The sequence below is a fragment of the Cyrtonyx montezumae genome, unplaced genomic scaffold (genome assembly GCF_038088225.1).
Source record: "Cyrtonyx montezumae isolate F1298 unplaced genomic scaffold, pur_monq_1.0 scaffold_7, whole genome shotgun sequence".
NCBI lineage: Eukaryota > Metazoa > Chordata > Aves > Galliformes > Odontophoridae > Cyrtonyx > Cyrtonyx montezumae.
The window spans coordinates 10,941,350-10,964,804 of NW_027072078.1; the positions used below are offsets into that span (position 1 = coordinate 10,941,350).

At 37.9% G+C, this 23,455-nt stretch overlaps 2 protein-coding genes across 2 annotated transcripts; both read left to right on the forward strand.

The window, feature by feature from the left end:
* Nucleotides 1–1,416: 1,416 nt before the first annotated feature.
* Nucleotides 1,417–11,147, forward strand: BBS5 (Bardet-Biedl syndrome 5). The gene is made up of 12 exons (XM_065750501.1): nucleotides 1,417–1,541; nucleotides 2,139–2,221; nucleotides 2,861–2,926; nucleotides 4,412–4,461; nucleotides 5,236–5,363; nucleotides 6,294–6,429; nucleotides 7,432–7,527; nucleotides 8,014–8,076; nucleotides 8,888–9,022; nucleotides 9,140–9,223; nucleotides 10,701–10,724; nucleotides 10,828–11,147. The coding sequence occupies exons 1-12, from the start codon at nucleotides 1,480–1,482 to the stop codon at nucleotides 10,927–10,929; spliced, it is 1,029 nt and encodes a 342-aa protein (XP_065606573.1). The 5' UTR covers nucleotides 1,417–1,479; the 3' UTR covers nucleotides 10,930–11,147.
* Nucleotides 11,148–12,987: 1,840 nt separating this feature from the next.
* KLHL41 (kelch like family member 41) lies at nucleotides 12,988–22,485 on the forward strand. Its single transcript, XM_065750526.1, has 6 exons — nucleotides 12,988–14,544; nucleotides 17,187–17,344; nucleotides 17,436–17,543; nucleotides 18,889–19,074; nucleotides 20,030–20,176; nucleotides 22,267–22,485. The coding sequence occupies exons 1-6, from the start codon at nucleotides 13,435–13,437 to the stop codon at nucleotides 22,376–22,378; spliced, it is 1,821 nt and encodes a 606-aa protein (XP_065606598.1). The 5' UTR covers nucleotides 12,988–13,434; the 3' UTR covers nucleotides 22,379–22,485.
* Nucleotides 22,486–23,455: the final 970 nt, after the last annotated feature.

Here is a 23,455-nt window from a genome sequence, read left to right on the forward strand (position 1 = left end):
TTTTTCTTTTTTTAAGAAAGTGTTCTGGACCTGTGATGCAAATTAAGGCTGGATCAAGGGCTGTGCTGTGTTTATATCATAAAAAGGTATTAGGATAAACAAGCCAATGCATGTGCTCAGTTTTGGTATGGTGGCTGTGATGGAAATGCAAATCGTTTTGAGGGTGAAGAGGAAAGTATAGATTCAAATTCTTACCTCCAGAAGTAAATACACAAGCCTCTATCTCTACATTAATAACTAGGAAGTTAAAGCCCTTGCTTGTTTGGGTCAGTCATGAATTACCAAGTATGGTATGTAAAATTAAACCCACTAATTTAAAGAACGTTAACACTGTGAAGTCACACATTAATTAAAAAAAATCTAGTCATAATTTAATTCCTTTTGCACATATTTTATGGTTTAGTCCTTATGTAACAAAGCAGCACATTTCCAGCAGTATCAGGAATTCATAATTTCCTTCCGTAAAGACCAGTATAGCACTTGTATCAATCACCCTTCCTTCTAAATAATACTGTTATTCAATCACTAACTTATACTTCATTTTAAATTATACAAATGGCTTTGGGAAGCAACCTTTGGTCATTAAAAATCACCCCACATCTTTCTGTTACAGAAACTCGATTGGCATGGATTCTGCAATGAAGTCTTCATTTTCTTTAAGGAAAATTTCCCATACATCCTGTTTTAATATTTCAAGCTCAGAATATCGATTTCCAAATTACATGCAGCTACTACTCAGGGGTTACCAGATACACACAGCAAATGCAGCAGCTTGTTCCCTCCATGCTGTCCTGGTCACAAGACAGGAAGGTAGCTGAGCTGCCCACCTCTCCCAACCACATCCTTGTTAGATTTAGACCTTTTATCTATAAGCTCTCTTCAGTTTCCAACAACTAGCAGGGTACATGATGAATGAAACTGGATGCTTCCACGGATTTGTACAGTAACTACACCACTAGCTGACATCGACAAGTTAGGTTAGTTCATGCCTAAAATGGCTCTTTGTCACGCGTGTCTCTTATAGAAGCCCTGACTTTTAAATGCGTTTTAGTATTCTGCTGTATCTTAAAAACTCCTTTACCTTATACTCAAAACATCAAACTCAGCAGAGTTTACTCTTTGATGTCTGTCCCTGCCATATGGCTTTTTACATTTATGCCTGCATTTATTTGATATGTCTCTAGTTAATTGAATTATGCTCTTAAAAGCTTGTTTCTAATAAATTCCTAGTTTTATTGCTAGAATAGAAGTGGGTAAGCAGTACCTTTACAGAACTAAAAACGGCACCGCCGCTCCCGCCAAAACACGCCCGCCCGTCGCCTCACGGGGCTCGGGGCGGGGCAATGGGGACCGTCCCCCCGAGCAACCAATCCGAAGCGCTGCAGGAGAGAACGGCAACCAATCCCGAGCGCTGCGGGAGCGCCCCCGTTGCCAAGGCGGCGCGACGTACCGCCGGAAGGAGCGAAGCCGCCGGCAGCCATGAGCGCCGTGCTTGACGTGCTGTGGGAGGATAGAGATGTCCGCTTCGACGTCTCCCCGCAGTGAGTGGCTCCCCTTGCAGCGGGGCTGTGGGATCCCGTCCGCGGCGGACGTCGTCACCGCTGCCTGTCGGTATATTGGTGGAGGCCGCCCTGAGCGGCGCGATGCGTGCCGGGAGGCTCCCGCTGTGATGGCGGCGCCGTCACGTGGCGGCAGTGATGGCAGTGGGACGCGCAGTGGGCGGGCTGTGCCGCTGTGGCGCCGCTGGGGGGCGCTGCCGTCTGATAGAAGCGAACAGCAATCAGTGGGACAGCCGGGGCGGGTGGGAGTGCCTGTGTTCTTGATAGTTTGTTTATCGCGCTTCCTATGCGATTATTTATTGTTACAATTTAAAAATAAAGACGTTATTTGTCGTCTGCTCTGAGTGGCAATGGCAGCTTGGGGTATGCGTATGATTTGTGTGAGTGTGTGTGCATGTGAATTTTCTGCAATGTGATCCAGTCAGCAAAGGAAAAAAAAGTGAAAAAAGAAAAGGGAAGTGAGAGGGGAAATATGAGTGGCCCTCCCTGAGAGGATAAATATAATCATTTAGTAGTTTTTCAAGCTTTTGTTGTTGTTGTTTAACTCTTTTTTTCCTTTTTTTTTTTTTTCTATTTCAGACAAATGAAAATGAGACCTGGAGAAGTCCTTATAGACTGCCTGGAGTCCATTGAAGATACCAAAGGGAATAATGGAGACAGAGGTAGCTATGTGCTCAGGGAAACTGTAACCTTCCTAATAGTTAACCTTTGTCTGTTTCAGAAAATTACCCTCCCTGTTTCACAGATTTCTTTCTGTTGTGAGTATTTTTGTATAGTACCTTGTTCGGCTACGGGAGCTGTAAGTGTGTAGGGCTGCCAGCTTGCTGAGTGACCCTTCCAGGGGCTGGATGTGCCACTGTGAAGGGTACAGAATTGAAGAAATTTGCATGTGACAGAAAGAGGCGAGGTTATTCATGAAGTCAGCTGGGTACTTCATGCACTGTCTGCCCCTTCTCCTCTCCCAGAGCGTTTGTGTGCTATTTTGTCTCTGCTTTTTTACCAGTCATGTGGATATGAAATCAATAACTGTTCTGGATTCAGTTTTGAGGAATGCTGGTGTGTATTAGAGGTTCTTTCATTTGTTCCTTCTTGCTGGATTTCCTCTCCTGGTATTCAAAAAAATAAGGGGAGTGAGGACAATTAGTGGTCGTCCTGCTGGGATATCCTGTTTTTTTTCTTCCTATCAAGAGAAAGGAATATTATGGTCTTTAAAAACTAGAGGTAAATACTTACCACAGTGTTGAATGCTTACTTTAATAGTAGCTATTCAGATTAAAACTATTTACACCCTTTATTTTCAGGTAGACTGCTCGTGACAAATTTGAGGATTATTTGGCGCTCATTGTCCTTGCCCAGAGTTAATCTCTGTAAGTATTATCTCCTGTTAAACGATTGCAAATATTCTGGTTCCTTTGTGGTGGCATGCTGTATGTTCACAGTACCATAGATTGCAGTACACAGTAGTATAGTCTTGGCCTGCTGTTTCTGTACAGTCTGAAATAAACTGTTACTAATGAATCTGTCTGTAGCATGGAAACCGTTAAGTAATTCTTAGCCAAATATTAATATTCAATGGCGATTTCTTGGGACAGAAATTGAAGAGCATTTCAGACATACCTTTTGTTTAACCTGTCTGGCTTTTTTTTTTTTTTCCTAAAAAGAAACGTAAATTTGAGTTTCTTCATAATTTGCATTACTTAAACCTCATGTTGCTGCCTGTTTAATTCATGTACAGTTTTTATTCCCTAGAAGTACCTACCTTTCCAAATTTACTATTGTGAGCTCGGAATAAGCTTCTAATTTTAACTGTGTGAGTAGCCAGCTAGTTTACTGGTATTTGGTTTGCTGAAGTAGGGCCAAGATGCACTTACTCAGTACCCAGATTATTTCCAGTGCTCAGTTCCCGAAAGCCAGTCAGTAATGAAAATCTGTTCTGCTCCTAAGCAGTGTAAATTATCCCTCTGACTGCTTGCTCTTCTGTGTTTGCTCACATACATGTGCATATTGCTGTGCAACACAAACATGCTGCCAGAACCGAACTTTTGGAGACACAAAATGTTGCAAAAGCAAATCCTGTTTCTCCTTTTTTTGGAATCTGTCTGGGCTAATTTGTGATAAATTGTAATCATTTGTATCAGTGAATTTATTCCAGCACCATTTTATGGCTTCAGTTTTATGAAGCATGTCAGGGACTATTTCTCTGTTTTTATTTTGTATCAGAACAGAAGATACAGAATGTCTTGTACAAGATGCAAAATGAAATTTATACCTACTTTGCCTTCTTTAAGTATTTATTCTCTACTTGCACTTTCCATTTTTCTGCTGTTTCTTCTTTCTCATCTCCCTTTTTTCCCCCACAAAGTATTATACTGCTGTAGAAATTTCTATTTCTATGGGTAAAATTTAAGTGCAACTTCACGATGAAATGGGTCTTCTTGTAATATATCACTGATAGGATGAAATGAAGCAATAAACAGTTGAAAAAAGGGAAACTGATTAGATATTAAGAGAAAAATGTTCATGATGATGGCAGACAGGCAGTGGTGCAAGCTTACAGAGTGGCTCTGGAAATATTCAAATTTGGGAATACTTTGCTTCTTTGGAAATAAATACTCAAAACTGCACTGGACACTACCTTGAGCATCCATATGGAATTAGTCCTGCTTTGAGAGGGGCATTGGAGCAGATGACCTCCTGAGGTCTATAATTTTATGATTAGGGCCCAGATGGCAAGCTACAATATGGAATTCTTGAGAACAGCATCCAAAGCTGTGCTACAAAATTCAGCATTGTGCTTCATAGTTTTGAGTACTAGTTTTCCTTAAAACTGTTTTTTTTTCCTTCTCATTTAGCTGTTGGTTACAACTGCATTATAAATATTACTACAAGAACTGCCAACTCAGTAAGTTTCCAGAAATACATTTTAAAATACTGAAAGAAGGTGTAATTTGTTATTCATATTTATTGCAGTATATTAATATGAACATTTGCTTGCAGAAAAAGCGATAGAGGAGTTTAGTTTGGGAGAGTATTATGTATTTACATAAGAGCATGATTTTAGTTAGTTCCCCGAAGCAGTAAAACTCATGCAGTCACAGTGTCTGGTGATTTTGCTCTGCTCTTGATGTGTCATGTGCATGTTGGTTTGTTGTGTCTACAGCTAACAGAGATCTAGGGACAATAATTTTGTGCAGGAAAGCTCTTAAGTACATAGCCTGAGTTGCATGCAACTGTGAAGCCATTTGTTTGGCTAGCAGCAAAGTAGTAGCAGGGAGATGTAGGTTCCTCAGCCAGCCACGTGGTAGTTGCCAGCCCTCCAACTGGTCTGTGTACAGCATGGCTGCTCAGCACACTCATCACCCTTGGCTGGCACAACTCTCCCGTTCCCCTGGCACAGCCACTGAGGTAGGTAAGGGACAGGATGCAGAGCCAGGGTATTTTGGGAGCAAAAAGTAGATGATGACTCTGGATGATAAGAAGTGAATATGACAAATGTTTAGCAGCCAGGCTTCATTAGTTCTGCTGATGGAAATGCTAGCTCCCGGTGGAGGAAAAAAAGTGAAAGACAGCAACAAATCAGTAGACAACAGTAGATCAGTGGTAGAATCAGGATTAAACTGTTTGATGTGCGAGCTACAGTACTGTCAAAATATTAAATTTCAAATTTTCCTTACAGAAACTACGGGGACAGACAGAAGCTCTATATATACTGACCAAGTGTAATAATACACGGTTTGAGTTCATATTTACCAATGTTGTTCCTGGAAGTCCCAGACTCTTCACTTCAGTTATTGCTGTGCACAGGTATCATACGTAAAGTAGTGTTTGTTCATTTATGAAATTCAGTGGATTAAATATGTGGGATTACTACTACTGGTGGACTGTCCATATTTAAATTCACAAAACCCTTCCAAGAGAGGACATGTGATCTTTAGAAAGAGGAGAGACAATGCCCTCAAATTCTACTAGAGAAAGGTACGTTAATGAGAATTAACATCTGTCAAGTGCTCCTGGATTAAAGCGTTCACCCTTTGAATATAAACTGAATAAATTAAATTACAAGAAACTAATTTAAGCATGCATTTTTGATCCATCATTTTTGTCTATAATCCATGTCCACGATTGTTGAACACGTAACGGAAGTGGGAGTTTTAAGCAGTATTTAAAACTCTGACTTGAGGTGGCTGTTTCTTTCCTACGTGAAGGTAAGCCTTATGAATGAATGCATGCATAGTACATTACTGCCTGTTTCTATTTAAGAGCAATGGAGTACAGATCATAGTACATATTATTAGCCGTTTGTGAGTACATAGATGTTATCTATCTAAGATAATTAGATGTTTGTGACTTAACTAGCAATGAAAAATAAATGATTTTTGATGTCCCTATGATGTATAACATGGGAGTGGTTTATGCTTTGCAGTACAGGTTGGGAGATGACAGTCTTAAGATGTTTCTTTCTTTTCCATAACATGAACAATACAGGAAATCAAACAAATGTTAAAAAAAACCAGAACAAAAAAAAAGCTCTTCTAAGTTTAAAAGTAATTTCATTAAGGAGAACTGAAACACAGCAGTTTACATTGATGAAGATTTAATAGTGCTCTTGTTTTTGTACGAGAGGACAGTAAGAAAAGTTGAAAATATGTAAAGTTTCATACTGTTGTTAAAACAAGCATTGAATGGTAATAGAAAATACTGAAATTGTAAGCTGGTGTTTTTTTGCTTTTTCAGAGCTTATGAAACTTCGAAAATGTATCGTGATCTGAAGCTGAGAAGTGCACTGATACAGAACAAGCAACTGAGATTGTTGCCACAGGAACAAATATATGATAAAGTCAACGGAGTGTGGAATTTATCAAGTGACCAGGTAGAGTGAAAAATGAGACTGTGTGGGCTGCAGTAAAGTTAAAATGTTTTGGCTTTCACCTAGTAATTGTACTACTATAGTTTTGTAACCTCAGAGGCAATACCTTTAATTCAGTTCATTAGCAATTGTATGCAGAAAAGCTGACTTCATATATCTGCCATTCAGCACAATGAAGTTCTCTTCTTGGCAGACTAATGTCTGCATGACTCAGCTAATGTGGAAGGAACTAGCTACGTAGCTCCTGTTAATAAAAGATATTTATGAGTGCAAAGCTCTGCATCGTCCTGAAAGACAATCTTGCTTTTTCCAAAGTGCTCTGCTGGAAGTTTGTGTGTTTACTTGCAGCCTTGACTACTTTGTAAGACTATGTTGTCTTTGTTTATTAGAAATTGAAAATATTGGAATTAAAATCTATGCCTTAAAATCTGCAATAATAAAGACTTCAAGGAGAAAAATGAAAATATTTCCATTATTATATGTGGAAATAGTTACAATTATTTCCCAGAGCCATGAAACAAAATGGGAGCTGTTATTTTTGTCTGTGTAGCTTTAGTCCGGAATGGAAATCGGATTTATCTTGACAAACTAAGAAGTTCTTTCCCCTTTGGTCCCTTGGCACACCTCTACACAATTGCCTAAGTTTAACCCGCATGCCATTATACTTACTCTGTATGCCAATTCCAGATCTGTACAGTTAAGAACTCACTCAGACTCTCCATGCACTCCCACTAGGTCTGCTGTGCTGTGATTTGATACTGCTTTGCTGCAGCAATAGGAACCCCAAGTGATTTTCAGCTTGGGTGTTGTATACTTTCAAGACTGGATCTTGATTCCTAGCAGTCATTAGTAGCATTTCCACTGGTTTCTGTGGGAAAGGATCAGGCCTTTATTGAATTAATTGGAAAGCTATATTCTACTGTATCAGGTATCAGTAGTCATCATGTCAAGGGGGAAAAAGGCTCAGTATTTCAAAGCACCTCTAACATACCTTCTCTTTAATAGGGAAATTTGGGAACGTTTTTTATTACTAATGTGAGAATAGTTTGGCATGCAAATATGAATGACAGCTTTAATGTCAGCATACCATATCTACAAATTGTAAGTATCTTAAAACAGCCATTTTCAAAATGACATGGAATAAGTTCTAGTATTCAGTTAACGCTCCCATCTCACGCTGACCTAGTATTTCATGTCCCAGAGTCAGAGAGAAATTACCAGCATTAATGACAGGGTGGGTTTTGTTTCTGTCCAGATTAATTGGAAGCTTTCATTAGCAGTTTGGGATGCTGAGGGATGGTTGGTATTTCTGATTTCCAAACTATTTACTCTTGTGCTTTGTGTCAGCTGCATGCCCTCAGTCTAATGATCTGCAAATCTAATGTTCAGAAATGAACTATTATTTTTGAGGCTTTACTGTTTCAGAATTGAAATAGAGGGAATGCTGGTAGCCAAGCTTCCAGGAAGTATAATGGTAATTAGTATAGTGTTTTTAAAAATAATAATAATTTTGTTAAAAAATTATATCAGGCATTTCCAAAACAGTTTTTAATGTTGTTTTTTTTTTTTTAATCTATTTATCACTAGCGTTCAATAAAAGTAAGAGACTCAAAGTTTGGATTGGCTCTTGTGATAGAGAGTTCACAGCAGGTAAGAAGCTTTGGTAGCCTTTAAATAGCAGTTTTAATATACGCAGTTATCTAATTCTGAAATGTTACAGTACTGTTTTTAAGCCACTTGCAGCATTCCTTCTGTGTGGCCATTAAAGCACAACTTTAAAAAAATCCATCTTCACACCACTTAAAATGTCAGAACATTCAGGTAGATATGGCTGTTGTGAGTTACAGAGTCTGTAAGCAGAGCAGCAATAGGTCAGCCCGACCAATTTAAAGTATTCCACTGTTAGAGGCTGTGTCTTCTGACAGATTATTTTGGAGACCTAATTATTTCTGTATTTAAGCAAGACTGCTATTTTTAATCTTTCTCAACTATGTATGCTTTGCTCTAAGAAACAAAATCACTTTTATTCACTTTGACCTCAATAAGAAATGCTTTTAATGATGATTTAATAAATAGATAAAACGTTAAATTAACTTTATATACAAGCTCATCTAACCATGATCTCAAGAACTAAACACTTGCTGAATAGCTAGGAATAAATCACTACTATCATTTTGTAACTTCTCCACCTTTTGGATTTTTTTTTGTTTTTCTATGTAAGTTGTTTGTTTCCCATTTATTTAATGGACTAACAGTTTAAAGCCTCATAAAAAAATACTATCATTGCTTTATTTCAATCCTGGTTTAAGTGGCAGACTACGGTACCAAAATGCAGGTAAGGTTTTATCATCAGAACGAAATCTGCTATCATTAAACTACAAATCCACATTGAGGGGAGGAATGAGAAGAAGCTGTTTGAATAATGAGCATTAATAAATGTCTTTTTTTCTCTGTTATGCAGAGTGGAGGATATGTACTTGGTTTTAAAATAGACCCTGTGGAGAAACTACAGGAGGCGGTGAAAGAAATTAATTCACTTCACAAAGTTTATTCAGCTAACCCTATATTTGGAGTGGACTATGAGATGGAAGAAAAGGTAGTCTACTCACCTGTAATAAATTAGATGCAATATTGTGTTAGCAAGCAGTAACAAAAATGCATTCAATTTGTATTGGATATATGGATTTATTCACTTCAGCGTTCTAAATTTTAGCCTCAGTCTCTTGAAGACCTAACAGTGGAGCAGGTTCAAGATGATGTGGAAATAGAGTCTGGTGAACAGACAGATGCTTTCGTGGTAAGCTTCTCCACGGGGGGAGGGGGAAATGCTTTTAGTTGGTTATTCAAATATAAGTAGCATACAGGTCTCATCAGCTGCAACTAAACTTTCTGCATTTAAGCACACCTACCTGCTTTTTATTCAAAATCACTATTGCTACATGTATTCATTTTCGGTGTGGCTTTATTCTTAGCACAAATTATTATTCAGAATAAACAGGAGTACATATTTAAAGGTCTGTGTAGTTTCTCAATGTATTAGGGTCATGATTAGCCGTGCAGTATAAGAAAATACATTGTATTAAAGAAAAGTCTTTTCTTTGGAGCAGAATAATAAAAGTTGACATCTGTACATTCAACTGTTCATCTGAGATACAAACTTAGAAGATTTTTAGAAAAACAGCAGTAATTTTGACAACTGTTGCACACCTGTTTTTACCAGTCTAGAAAATTATACTAGTATCCATCTCCCTGTATTTCAGAAATTAATAAAATTAAATGCATTAGACATTCCTTCTGGGAATTTCCAAATTTACTTGCAAACCAGAAAGACCTGACTGATTGTGTCTGATTTCACAGGTAGAAGGTGTTCATATGCTAACCAGAACACACTGCAAACTGACAAGTTTTCATAAGCCATCTCTGAAACATGGTTAATTAGCTAACACAAAACTTATTTCCACCTTCTTTTGCTATCATTTATCAGTGCAGATTAGCTCTTACATCTTTCTATCACTTTCTCTCTTTTTCTTGCTTTTTGCCTGTTTTTATTTTTGCACAGCTTATGAATGTCTTCAACATGGTTGAAGATGTTTTCATTAAAGGAAGATTTTGCTTGTTTTCTTGGTGGCTCTGTCACTTGAATTAAAGCTCAGGTTCTTCACAAATATGAAGATCCAGAGCTTGCTGGCCCGGAGACTTACAGAGCTGCATATATTTTCAGAGTTTGAGTCTTAATTTCTCCACACACAGGAATGGAAAGGTTGTATGTTTTTCACAGGCCTATGTGAAAGAGTAGAAAACTGATGAATTGTGCAGTTACTCTGCGGTCATTTCTTATATCGAGTGTGATGTTAACTGAATTTTAATACTATTTACACATTTTATGTCACATTTTTTTAAGTTGAGTAATGCTGCTTCATATGAAGCAGAAAATGTTAAAATGCTGTTAGCTTGCTTGCTTATTAATGTGTTATTCCCTACAAAGTATTTGGTAGTGTCACAAATGCAATGTGAAAAGTTTATAATTTTAAAATCATTGTTTATTATGTTGGAAAATTCAGAGATTGATTTTATTTAATGAAAACAGTCCCTATCTCCTATTTGAACCCATTTATAAATTATTTCTGCATAGGAATTACTTTGATCTTGTTCATAAAACAAAAATACTGGAGAAAATTCACCAAAATCAGTTTTCACCCTAGGAATTACTAGCAATCTTCTATTTAAACGGAGTTGTTTTTCTCAAGGTTGTGAGTTGTTTCTTTCTTCTGCAGGCTTATTTTGCTGATGAAAACAAGGTAAGAACTCTTTTTTCATACTGTTAGATTTATGTTGTTATAAGCTGGATAATTAAAAGTATACTCTTTTATTTTTCTGTCTTGTGTCTTGCACATTCAAAAGCAACATGACCGGGAGCCTGTGTTTTCAGAAGAACTAGGACTTGCAGTAGAGAAGCTAAAGGATGGATTCACGCTTCAGGGACTCTGGGAAGTGATGACCTAATTTAGATGGTTATGTATTGTTTCCCATCCAATGAAGGACTCTTCTTACTGATTCTGTGAGATCTGTAGATTATTGAACAATACAAGACTAGCAGCAAAAGAACATTCCAAAAATGAAAGAGCAGGTAAATATTTAATATGAACTCAGGATATGGCATAGAAGAAAGATTATTCAAAATATATGAAGGTAAAAAAGCTGTCAGCAGTCATGTGCCCTAACAGGGAAAGCCTGGAAGGCCTTCCTCATTACGTGAATGATGGCTGCCATTTTATTTCAGTTGCCATTTTACGGCACGGAACCACTATTAGCTAAAATGTCATACAGTATATGTTTTACTATTGCTTTGTGATTGCCTGGCTGCCACTGGCACACCAATATCCCACACATTCTTAGCGTATGTCATGGTTTTTTGATGTTTTTTTGATGGGATCAGAGGATGTCAGAGCAGTGAGCTTCTCTTCCTGTAAAAGCACAGTGTCCATCCTCTTGTTTCAGTTACCAGTTTGTCAGCTGCATTTTTGCAACGTTGTGCCCCGTGTGGTTACACAGTGCCCTGACTGGCTGCCAGGGCCAGCTACACTATGCCATTTTACCTAGAAGTCTGCCAGAAAAGGAATCATTCACCATTTTGATAATGCAGCGTATAGTATACAGTTTCATGCTGAAAGTGTTCACATATTTTTACACAGCGAAGTACTTTCCCAGTATCAAATTTCCGTGATTTGTTTCATTCCATGCAGCATGGATGTATAGAATGTCCCTTTGTACCCATGCTGGTTGTGTTCCTGAGCCAGAGTTTTGGTACTGACAGCTTTGTGACAAAAAGCAATACCATTTCAAATACTAGTTCTCACATCTCACTGTTTATGAAGAGTTTTTCACATATCATTCCTGTCACTTTATTGTGTAACTAAAAAGGGTAACTAAAAGCCATTTTTTCTCCCTTTTTTTTTTTCTTTTTTGTCAGCTCTTTTTTTTTTTTTTTTGAAGGGATGATAAGGCACACACATAAATAGATTCTGTGTCTGACTCATTAGACCTTTACGGTGTTATGTGTTAGAAATGAGTCATTTCTTGTTGAAGGGAAGATGCAGCTGTTATGTTTTCTAGGGAGATAAGACCTCTGTAGTATTTTCTATAAGTGGAAAAAGTCAAATGAGCTGTCCATTCAGCTGTTGTTCAGCAGCTGACTGTTATAGTAAAGCATAAAATATAATTGTGTTGTTTGTAGTAAAACTTTTATAGTATATATTCCAATGAAACACTACCTATGGTTGAAAATAAACCACGATTTCAATAAACTCGAGTGATGCTGTAACTGTTGTATATCTTGCATTCAAGTAGTTGTCTTTTTGTCCAGTTTCCATTAGATTCAAAGAAAAATACTGTATGGGTAAAAAATATACTCTGTGTGAGCAAAATACTGCCCTTCTTCGAGGTGCATTAAACAGCATCAGATTTCCTTACTATTACCACCTTATATGTTATTAGTCTAAATTGTGAAACTTTCATCGTGTGTAATTTTTCTAGATTCACTACTTGATTAACTTGGATCTCTTACCTTAAATTTAGATTAAAAATAATGTTTTGGTTAACATTAGGTAATGTGCATGTGTTGTATTACTTGGTTGGTTTTCTTTTCTACTTCTTAGATACTGTTTTCAGTTTAGTTTAACAGCAGCTAATATGATTTCTAAAATAATCAAATGTAAAAGGGATTAGTGATTATAGATGATGTGAAATGCAGAATGATTGTTTGGTGGTGGGAAGTAGACCTAATTTTAAATGATTATTTAAAACAGTGACTTAGCTGAATAATTTATACTATAAGATTTGTTTATTTCCAAATAAATACAACAAAATCAGTGTTAAGAAGCAGCTCAAAGTTCAGTTTTACGATTTGTATCTTAAATTATGCTGATACGAGGTATGTAATAAAACCTCCTTTAGAGCAGAGATAATTTATATAATAAAGTCAGGAGTTTTTAATATCTCTGTGATCAGTATCTCATTTAGAATCTGTAGCAAGGTGATGTATTAAGCAAATTTCTGAAAAAGTAAGCAGTAATTGCAGCTGACAAGTTGATTAGCAATACTTGTATTTGAGAATATTGATAATGTGTATGTATGTGACCTTGCTCATAGCTGTCTTAATGAGGATCAGATTCTGCTGTCCTTACTCACATCAAGTAATTTCTTACATTGCAAGTAATCTCACAGATTTAAATGTGGAGAGTGATGGCAAAACCTGACCACAGTGACTAAAAGCAACAGTTGCTTCTTTCAGTCTTTGGCAGCTGTGAGAACAACTCTTTATTTTTTTTCCAAACCATGCATCCTAAATTCCGACCTGTAAGAGTATGTACCTATATTTAGCTAGTGAGATTGAGTTGCAGAGGCTTCAGGCAGGGCAAACCACACTGGTCTGTCTTTTTTTAAAGACAGACATTTGGGCAGACAACAGCTAAAGCTTTCTGCTCCCTCCCTTTCACAAGTACTCGCAAAATGGATTCCCAAAGGGAACTCACTGAAGAACTCAGGCTTTACCAATCCACCCTTCTTCAGGATGGCCTCAAAGAACTCCTGGAAGAGAAAAAATTTGTAGATTGCTCCCTAAAAGCTGGTGACAGAAGTCTGCCTTGCCACAGATTGATTCTGTCAGCATGTAGCCCTTATTTTCGTGAGTATTTCCTATCTGAGCAAAATGAAGAGGAAAAGAAGGAGGTAGTTCTAGATAACGTTGACCCCAACATCCTGGATATGATTGTCAAATACCTTTATTCAGCAACTATTGATCTTAATGATTCTAACGTGCAAGATATTTTTGCATTGGCCAGTCGCTTCCAGATCCCTTCTGTATTCACTGTGTGTGTCTCCTATCTTCAGAAGAGGCTTGCTGTCAGTAACTGTCTGGCTATCCTTCGATTAGGCGTTCTGCTTGATTGCCCAAGACTTGCATTTTCTGCCCGTGATTTTGTCTCAGATCATTTTGTGCAGATCTGCAAAGAAGAGGACTTCCTGCAGCTTGCGCCAAATGAACTTATCTCAGTTATTTCACCTGACAGTTTAAACGTAGAGAAGGAAGAGCTGGTATTTGAAGCAGTAATGAGGTGGGTCCGGTCAGACAAGGAGAACAGAGTAAAGAGCCTAGGAGAAGTTTTTGACTGTATACGTTTTCGTCTTATGCCAGAAAAATATTTCAAAGAACATGTTGAGAAGGATGATATAATTAAAAGCAACTCAGATCTTCAGAAAAAAGTAAAGATTATTAAGGATGCTTTTGCTGGAAAACTGCCTGACTCTAGCAAAAATAAAGACAAGTCAAACAAGGGGGAAGTAAATGGTGATGTAGGAGATGAAGATTTACTGCCAGGCTACCTAAATGACCTTCCCAGGCATGGCATGTTTGTCAAAGACCTAATTCTTCTGGTTAATGACACAGCTGCGGTAGCTTATGATCCTCTTGAAAATGAATGCTATCTAGCAGCCCTGGCAGAACAGATTCCCAGAAATCATTCCAGTATAGTCACCAAACAAAACCAGGTCTACATTGTTGGAGGACTCTATGTGGAAGAGGAGAACAAGGATCAGCCTTTCCAATCGTACTTCTTCCAGGTATGAGCTTCATAATTATTGGTGTAACAAGTGCTTACTAGAGTTACTGGGAAGTACTCTGAGTCTGTGCAAGTGAATTGTCTCTGTATGGTCAGTGGAGAGAAGTTCCAATAGAAAGCTATTCCTGTCTCATAGAGGTAAATTAAACCACAAGACTTGCATCTTCTCTTTCAGGATCAAACTCATGGTGAGATCTCAAGAAAGATTAACTTGTATATTGTAGCTAGGAACTGGCTTTCACTGATTACTGAAGACTCTGGTTTTCCGTGGTACACATGCCTAAATTTAAGCCTGATAATATTTTTATAGAATTTTTTTTAAGGATTTCTGTTAAGTTCCATGACACTTGAGTACTTAGCTGCTTTACATATAATATTTTTCTTGTTTTGTATATGAAATATTTTTATGACAATAATTATTTTTAATATTTAAATGTAATTTCAAATAAGTGTTTCAAATGTCACTTTTCACTAAAATTTCACCAGTTCTTTTGTCACATTTACATTTGAAAACCTAAGTGCATTCAAAACTTATTGGTAGAAGGTTGTTCTCCTGGCAAACTGTCAACATTAGTATAGAAAATACCATGTTTTAACTGAATGCAAAATGTGTGTGTGTATAAACCTTTATAAATACAAGGCCCATTAATACAAACTAACTTCTGTGACGCATTTCGGAAAATCTGTAGAATTACAATTTGGCCTGCTTACATCACAAACTAATCCTTTTGTATGTTTAGCTGTCTGTGTACATGCAGGTTTTTAATGTTTAAACGATCTTACAATGAATTAACGCAATGTGCTACTGGATGTGGTCTGTCTTTAGGCACATTGACCTAGAAGAGTGAAAGTAGGTCCTCTGGCAATATGAAGCAAAACAGAGTGACAGTCAGTGATAGGATTCTAAAGCCTTCAGACGTGTAAAAATGAAAATAGTGAGTGTTTATAGCGCTATGGCTCACTGAATTCACATACCATGAAAGATCTGATTTCCAGAGTTTCTTGTACCTGTGAGAGAAAGCTCATTTTGTTAGAGGGGGATTAGCATAGTTTCATGTCCCTTCAGGGTGAAAAATGCTAATCAGTGAAGTGCAAACCTTGTTACAGCTATACTCTTCCAATAGATATATCACATTGTTGTAATTCTGTATGTAATCCAGAGCTGAATAATCAAGCTGCTGGACAGAAGTCTCTGAAAAACTAAACTTTCAAGGGTGATGCTAAAAATTGATTAAAACTTTCAGAATATTACTTTATACGTCTAAATTAATATCCTGAAATCCTGCTTCCTCACTTGTCATCTTAAAGACGTTGCTTGTTGCTATTACTGCATATAGTTAAAATACTTTTCTGCATTACTCATCTGGCTACTCTAAAATGTTAACATGGTGCCATACCTACATTCACTTCCTCAGGGTCCTTTCTTTGCTAGTGCTACACTTGTTACTCTGTTACTACAACCTGTTACTGTCACCATTTTGTTTGGTAGGTGGTACCACAGGACTAAACTTCTAGCTCTTAAATGCACAATTTATGCTCTATCAACCGTGCAGATATGCCATGTTCAAGACTGATATAGAAAGCAGGCTGTGGTCTGTGATAGGTACATTTTGTCCTGTTTACCCATAGCTACTGAGGCAACCCACAGCCTTGAACTACATTTCACCATTGCTATAGAACAGCCAGTCCAAGAGGAGTGGTCTATCCAATCTGGAAGATGCATTTTACCTTGACTATGGAACATCACTTCTATAAAAGACTGTCACTGAGCTAATCCCAGATCTGATTGCTTTGACTGAACTTTCTCTCACTTTACATCAAAGTATTTACATTCATTCCAACTCAGGTTTTACCTTTCTTGCCTGTAATTATCAAGCAAATATATATGCAGTAGAAGAGAAAAAAATACCACGTGCTAGAGAACATTCAGGTTGAATTTAACTTCAAAAGTATTATGGTTCTATTAAAATATTTTTTTTTCTTTTCTCCTCCTGCTGCTTTTCTTTTGGCGTTTTCACCTCAAGACAGTCTTAGGAGTACTTCAGTAGAGATGCCATCGGTGTTATTAACAAGGGAGCTGCACTGCCTCTCTTTTTGCTTTGTAATGAAGCCTTTATTCAGAGGTCTTAGGAGCTTTTGCAGCTATTTGTGATTAAACATCACCTCTTTTGCTCTAGGGGTTGCACAAGAAACATCTGTGCCATTTGCCACATAATGCTTCGAGATCATTAAGAATGTCTGGCATCTCTTACTGTAGCAATTGGCACAACCTGCTCAATGTGGAGTTAAGCAACGGCAGAGGTGTCTGGTCCATTCAGAGAGGAAGAATTACTTGTTCTTTGCAATGCATAGGAAATCCACAGAGTGGGGACCTTTAAACAAGAAGAACTTAAAAAGGCAAAGAAACTCTGAAGAGTGAGGGTGAGCCGTTACAAAGAGAGTTGTGTAGCATTTGCTGTGTACTAGTGTCTTGATGCAGGGGTGGGTAAAAATCACCATTCAGTAGCTGTGCTGAGGGAGGGATAGTTTGTTCAGGTGAGCAGCTGAGCTGCTGAGATACTGAATGTGATTTGTGGAACAGTTTTGTCAAGTGAATTTTTACTACTTGTCTTTGATAACAGTTGTGTTGTGGTGCTTTTTCAGCTGGATAACATTGCTGGTGAGTGGGTTGCCCTTCCTCCACTGCCGTCAGCCAGGTGTCTCTTCGGGCTGGGAGAGTCAGACGACAAGATCTATGTAATTGCAGGCAAGGACCTTCGCAATGAGGAGTCTCTAGATTCAGTATTGTGCTATGACCCTGTGTATGTTTAAAATTTAATTCTGCCCACTGAGGACATATAAATAGCCTGTTGTTAGCTGAAGGAGTCTTAACAGTAGTATTCTTCATTCCAGGGCAATGAAATGGGGTGAGATCAAAAAACTACCCATCAAAGTATATGGCCATGCTACCATCTCAAACAACGGACTGATATATTGTTTAGGTGGAAAAACTGATGATAAGTAAGTCTTTAAGTCTTTTCATGATTATTTAGAACATTATTCAGCTGGTCCCTTAGAGATTGTATATCCTCACTCAGAAATTATGTTGTCCATTTTTACATCTCTACATTAAATTTACTAACAATTTAGCAGAAGGCAGCACATTATAGAGTACAGGATATCTTTTTCTCAATAATGCATAATTGCATGTAAGATGTAATCATAAATGATTGTTTTAGCCATTTTGCTTGCTTCCAAGGGAAATTCTTAGTTACACTGTATACACATTCATCACAGTTATGAGGATCCTCTTTATAAGTATTATTTCCTTTCAGATAGAAATGCTTAAGTACCAAGGAACTACTCTGTCAGCTCTTTCTTTTTTCTCACCTGTAATGACTTTTATACCTAAATCTGTGTGACCAAAAAACAAAAACAAAACTAAACCATAAAACAAACAAACAAACAAAAAACCCAAGTGCTTTTATTGCCACTCAGTGTGTAGTGGTATCTTCTCCAAGGAAGTGAATACTTTAAGTAAAGCATAGGAACAAGAGGTTTCAGTGGTTATAAAGCTGCAGTACAGATGAAGTTGCTAGCAGGTCTTCCTTTGCTTTTATTTTCAGCTTTTGGTATGCCTGGAACTTCACTGTATGGTATTCTGGAGTGAAAGTGGCTTTTCAGGCCAAAGTTTTCAGATACAGCGTATAAATATAGGTTCTTAAACATGCCAGGCAAATCTCTATAGGTTCTCTTTGAACCAAGCTAAAGATGGAGAGACTTTTCTTTAGGTGCTTGAAGGGGTTATCTGTTTAATGTATTTTTTCTTCTGGAAGAGAGCAATAGATAGTATTTGAAGACCTTAGCTCTTCCCACTATGGAACATGTTCATTTATATAGATTCAAACTGTCTAATGCAAAGATACTGCTCCTTTTTTTCTTTATGTGTTTCAGTATTAGAACTGAACATATTTAGAAGGTACATAGATCCATTTACATGCATACTTGTTTAACTAGCAAATAAGCCTATTCCTGTTCTTGTCTGTTATCAAGTTTAGTTAATTACTTAACCTTTGCTGTATATTCCTCCACAAAACCATCTTAGCACAACACTCTGGGAAAGGTACAGTGAAATTACTGCCCCGTGGAAGCAGCATTTAACATTTGGTTTAGTTCTATGAATGTGACGAGTGCTTTTTAGACATGTACAAAGTCCTGTCTATCCCCAGGTCAGATATGAGAGAGGACATCAGGGAGAGGAAGAAAGGTACAACACATAAACACACACGAACTGCCTCAGCTAGGTCTTGCTTGGAAGATGCCAAGTTCGTTAGAAATGATCAAAGGTTTTCCTTTTTCTCCCCAGGAAATGTACTAATAGAGTATTTGTATACAATCCAAAGAAAGGAGACTGGAGAGACCTGGCTCCAATGAAAGTGGCTCGCTCAATGTTTGGAACAGCCATCCATAAAGGCAAGATTTTCATTGCTGGTGGTGTCACTGAGGAAGGACTTACTTCATCTGTTGAAGCTTTTGATCTGACCACAAATAAGTGAGTACGGTGCTCAAGCTCTTTTTAAGCAAATGTTTTATTGTCTATGCATTTAAAATCTTGAGAGAGTCACAAAGGTGTTCAGATGGTGATATTAGAGTAAAATTATCAAAACTTTGTTATGAAATGTTAAACTTTCGAGTGATCCTCAATATACGTATTATTAAGTACTTCAATTGAAATAAACCCACTTGGCTGTGATGTGCATCATTGCAGCCATCAGCCTCACAACACATGCTGTAATTAAAAGACCTACTTACAGCATTTAACACTATAAAAATGAATTATGCAAGTAATTCTATAAGGTAACTTTGGACTCTTACACCCTGTATGGAAAGCAAAGGTAATTCAGTTACCATTATGTTTGGTGCATTTGTACTGTTGAGACAGGTGCAACCTGTGGTCAGAAAACATCTGCAGGCTCTTGTCTCAGTTTACGTTTTTATTATAGACAAATCACAAGTGTGAGAAGCAAATTAGCCTATTAGTTTTGATTCTGACTTGGACTGGAAGAGAGATGGCTGTGTTTTAAATGTTCCTAAGTGTGACTTGGTAGAATATTAGAAATGATGATAATGAGCTCTACTAATTTATTTATTACTCAAATTATTGCCACTTGAAATGAAAACTCATTTTGGGAATTACAGGAAAATAAGAGTGTTGGAGAAGAGACAAACAACTACATAAAGCATGTTAATAATGGAGGGAACGGGAGACCTTTAAGAACTGGTCTCTGAAAGATGGATATAATTCCATCATACAAAGACTTGCATTCCTGCATGAAGTTCATGTAGGAATGGAGAAACAAACTTGCTGATGATCTCAGAATTTGAATTTTTTCCTTTTACTAATCAATTTCATTCAAGCAGACTTCAAAAACATCGTTTACATTACCTGGAGCTGTATTTAGAAAATTTCACATATATTTGACATGTATGTTTTTATCTACGTTCAGGTGGGAGATTGTGCCTGAATTTCCCCAGGAGCGAAGTTCTATCAGTTTAGTCACCTTAAGTGGATCTTTGTATGCTATTGGAGGTTTTGCAATGATTCAGCTTGAATCTAAAGAATTTGCACCCAGTGAAGTCACTGACATATGGAAGTAAGTTTAACTTAACATACTTTCCTAATAGAAAGCTCTATTGAACAATAAGGTTTGCAGGCAGTAAGGGGTAAAAATGATATTACATTTACCTTTGGAAATGAACTGCAGCACAGGTTGCAAAGGACTTGGTGACAAAAAAAATGTTAGTCAGAAAGTAACGAATGCAAGATTTGGATATAATGACTATTTCAACCTACTAATGATTTTGTGTAGTTTGAGTCATGACCTTTAGATTCTTCTACCATAGAGCAAGGATGTAAGTGAAGATCAGGTTCACAACTGCCTAAGGAACCTGAACCTCCTTAAGACTATGGCTCCTGATGAGATGCATCCCAGAGTCCTGAAGAAATTGGTGGATGTAGCTGCCAAGCCACTCTCAATATTTGAAAAGTCACAGTGGTCAGGTGAAGTCTCTTGTGTCTGGAAAAAAAAGCACCCATTTTTAAGAAGGGTAGAAAGAGTGATCCAGGGAGCTACTGACCTGTCAGCCTCACCTCAGTGCTAAGGAAGATCGTGGAGCAGATCCTCTTGGAAGCTATGCTAAGGCACATGGAAGAGAGGGAGGTGATACGGGTTAGCCAGCATGGCTTCACCAAGGGCAGGTCCTGCCTAACCAACCTCATCGCTTTTTTTGTTGGCATAACTGCACTGGTGGACAAAGGAAGAGACACTGATGTTGCCTATCTGGACTTCAGTAAGGCCTTTGACACAGTTCCCTATAATGCCTTTCTCTCCAAATTTGGGAAGATCTTTTCAAGTGCAAGGTCTTGCACTGGGGTTGTGGCAAACCCCACTAACCATACAAGCTGGAGGATGTAAGGATAGAGCACAGTTCTGCTGAAAAGGACTTAGGGGTGCTTGTGGATGGTAAGCATGGCACGAGCCAGCAATGCACCCTCACACCCCACAAAGCCAACCACATCCTGGGCTGCATTAGAAGAGGCATGGCCAGCAGGGCAGGGGACATGATCCTGCCCCTCTGCGCTGGTGAGACCTCACCTGGAGTGCTGTGGCCAGATATGAAGTCTTCCATATCAGAGAGACATAAACTTGTTGCAGGACATCCAGAGGAGGACCACAAGAATGATCCAAGGAATTGAACACTTCCCCTAGGAGGACAGGCTGAGAGAACTGGGGCTGTTAAGCCTGGATAAGAGAAGGCTCCAGGGAAACCTTAGAGAGGCCTTTCAGTCTCTAAGGGGGGGCTGTAAAAAAGAGTAGGACAGACTCTTTAGCAGGGTCTGTTGTGATAGGACAAGTGGAAATGGTTTCAAAATAAAAGATGAGAGATTTAGATTGGACATAAGTATTTTACAATAATAGTGGTGAGGCACTGGAACAGATTGCACAGTAAGGTGGTGGAAGCCCCATCTTTGGAGACATTCATGGTCAGGCGGGATGGACTCTGAGCAACCTGATCTAGCTGTAGGTGTTCCTGTTCATTGCAGGGGAGCTGGGCTAAGTGACCTTAAAGGGTCCCTTCCAACTCTAACAGTTCTATGATTCTGTGATACGTGGTAAAAGCGTAAGTTGCCATCTCTGGCGGCAGATTTGGGCTTTTAAAGTGTGCCATAAAAACATTCTTGCATTAAAATGTTTTAAAACAGGAAGTCTGCACATACAGAAAGGTTTGTACGTGTGAATTAATATTCACATGAGTAATTGTTCTGAAAAAAGTCAGAAGCCTGCTAGATTTATTTATCTAAGACACTGTAGAAGTGATAAAACGTGTCTCTATTGTAACTCTTCAGTTGCTGAGGTAGACTGAAGAGTGTTAGGTGGTAGAACCATAGGAAGGATGCCCAGAAAAAACACTTTCATATGTAAAAATGTGAAAAAAACTTAGAAGGGATATGCAGGATAGGGAGACTTTTATAGAAGTGAAATTTGAAACAGGCCACAATGAAATTTAGGGCTCAGGAAATAGAACTCACAGGGATGAGAATATCTTTCTCTTCAGTTTAAGAGGACAAAAGCAGCTTTCTCTAGCAGTGCTCAGAACAAGGCTGCTACAAGCCTTTGAACAGGTGGGCTATCCTCCTTTTTGTAGACAAAGCTCCATTCTGACCTTATTTTCTTAAATGCAGGTATGATGATGAAAAGAAGGAATGGGCTGGCATACTGAAAGAGATCCGATATGCGACTGGAGCTTCCTGCTTGGCTACACGTTTAAATCTCTTCAAGTTATCAAAGCTGTAAACAAAATGCTGGAAAATTTGACGTGATGCAGGAGTTTTTATAGGCTCTTCTGAATTTATTGCATGAAAACGTCTCCAGATTGTTCAGGTTTTTGTAGCAGCATACTAGTTAACAGATAGTGTAACTGTTTAACAGTTACACTATCTAATAGCTGATCGATAAGAAGTAAATTTTTGCTAAACTTTAAAATCCTGAGGAATTCTAATTAATCTTGATTAGAATAAATGAAGATTTCTGCTTCATGGAAAATAAATCTTACTCTTAGTCCAGGACAGTGGTGGCTAATCTGTAAACAGTACTCAAGAATGAATGGAGTGTTAAATACAACTAGTAGGTGCTGATTTTATTCTAACCAGCTGTTAGTGCAGCCTGATTTCTCCCTTCAACAGTGTATGCAACTCCTGCATTCTTCAATCATATTTTGAAAACATTTTCAATGGAGCCTGGAATTGAAGTGCATATTGAAGTGTATATTATGTGGCCTAAGAAGCACCAACCAGAGCTGAGTAGGCAGCTGTGAGGAAAAACTGAGAATTTTACAAGGGTAATAGTTTTGCTGTTTCACCTGTTATGTTTTGGTTTCTCATAACAAGGATTTCCCTTTTTTTATGCTTTTGTATTTATTTCCAAAGCAAATATTTCATGAAAATTTTCTCAGAAACTTGAGGCCGTTAATAAGCATTTATGAAAAATGCTGGAACAACTGATCACAGTAAGCACCTACCTAAGAGACAATTAATGCATTTTAATGTTTAAACTTTTAACTAGTAACAATTAAACTGTTTTTAACGCTGTTAAAATATCACACGATGGTGTCTTATATTTTGTGTAGATGCATTTTCTGAATCCACTTGTAGTCAGATTTAATCCTCATTATGAGTACCCATAACTTTATCCATCCATACTTTGAACTTCAGGCTAAGTCCACGACCATCCCTGACAAATCTGTTCATCTACAGCCTCTGCTACTTTTTACACTCCCCAGTTGCTACTTGATGCCCACCTGTACAGAAGCAGGGCCATATAGCAGCCCCCTGACTTGAAGCCCACCTTCTGATATCCTAACTTCTATAATTA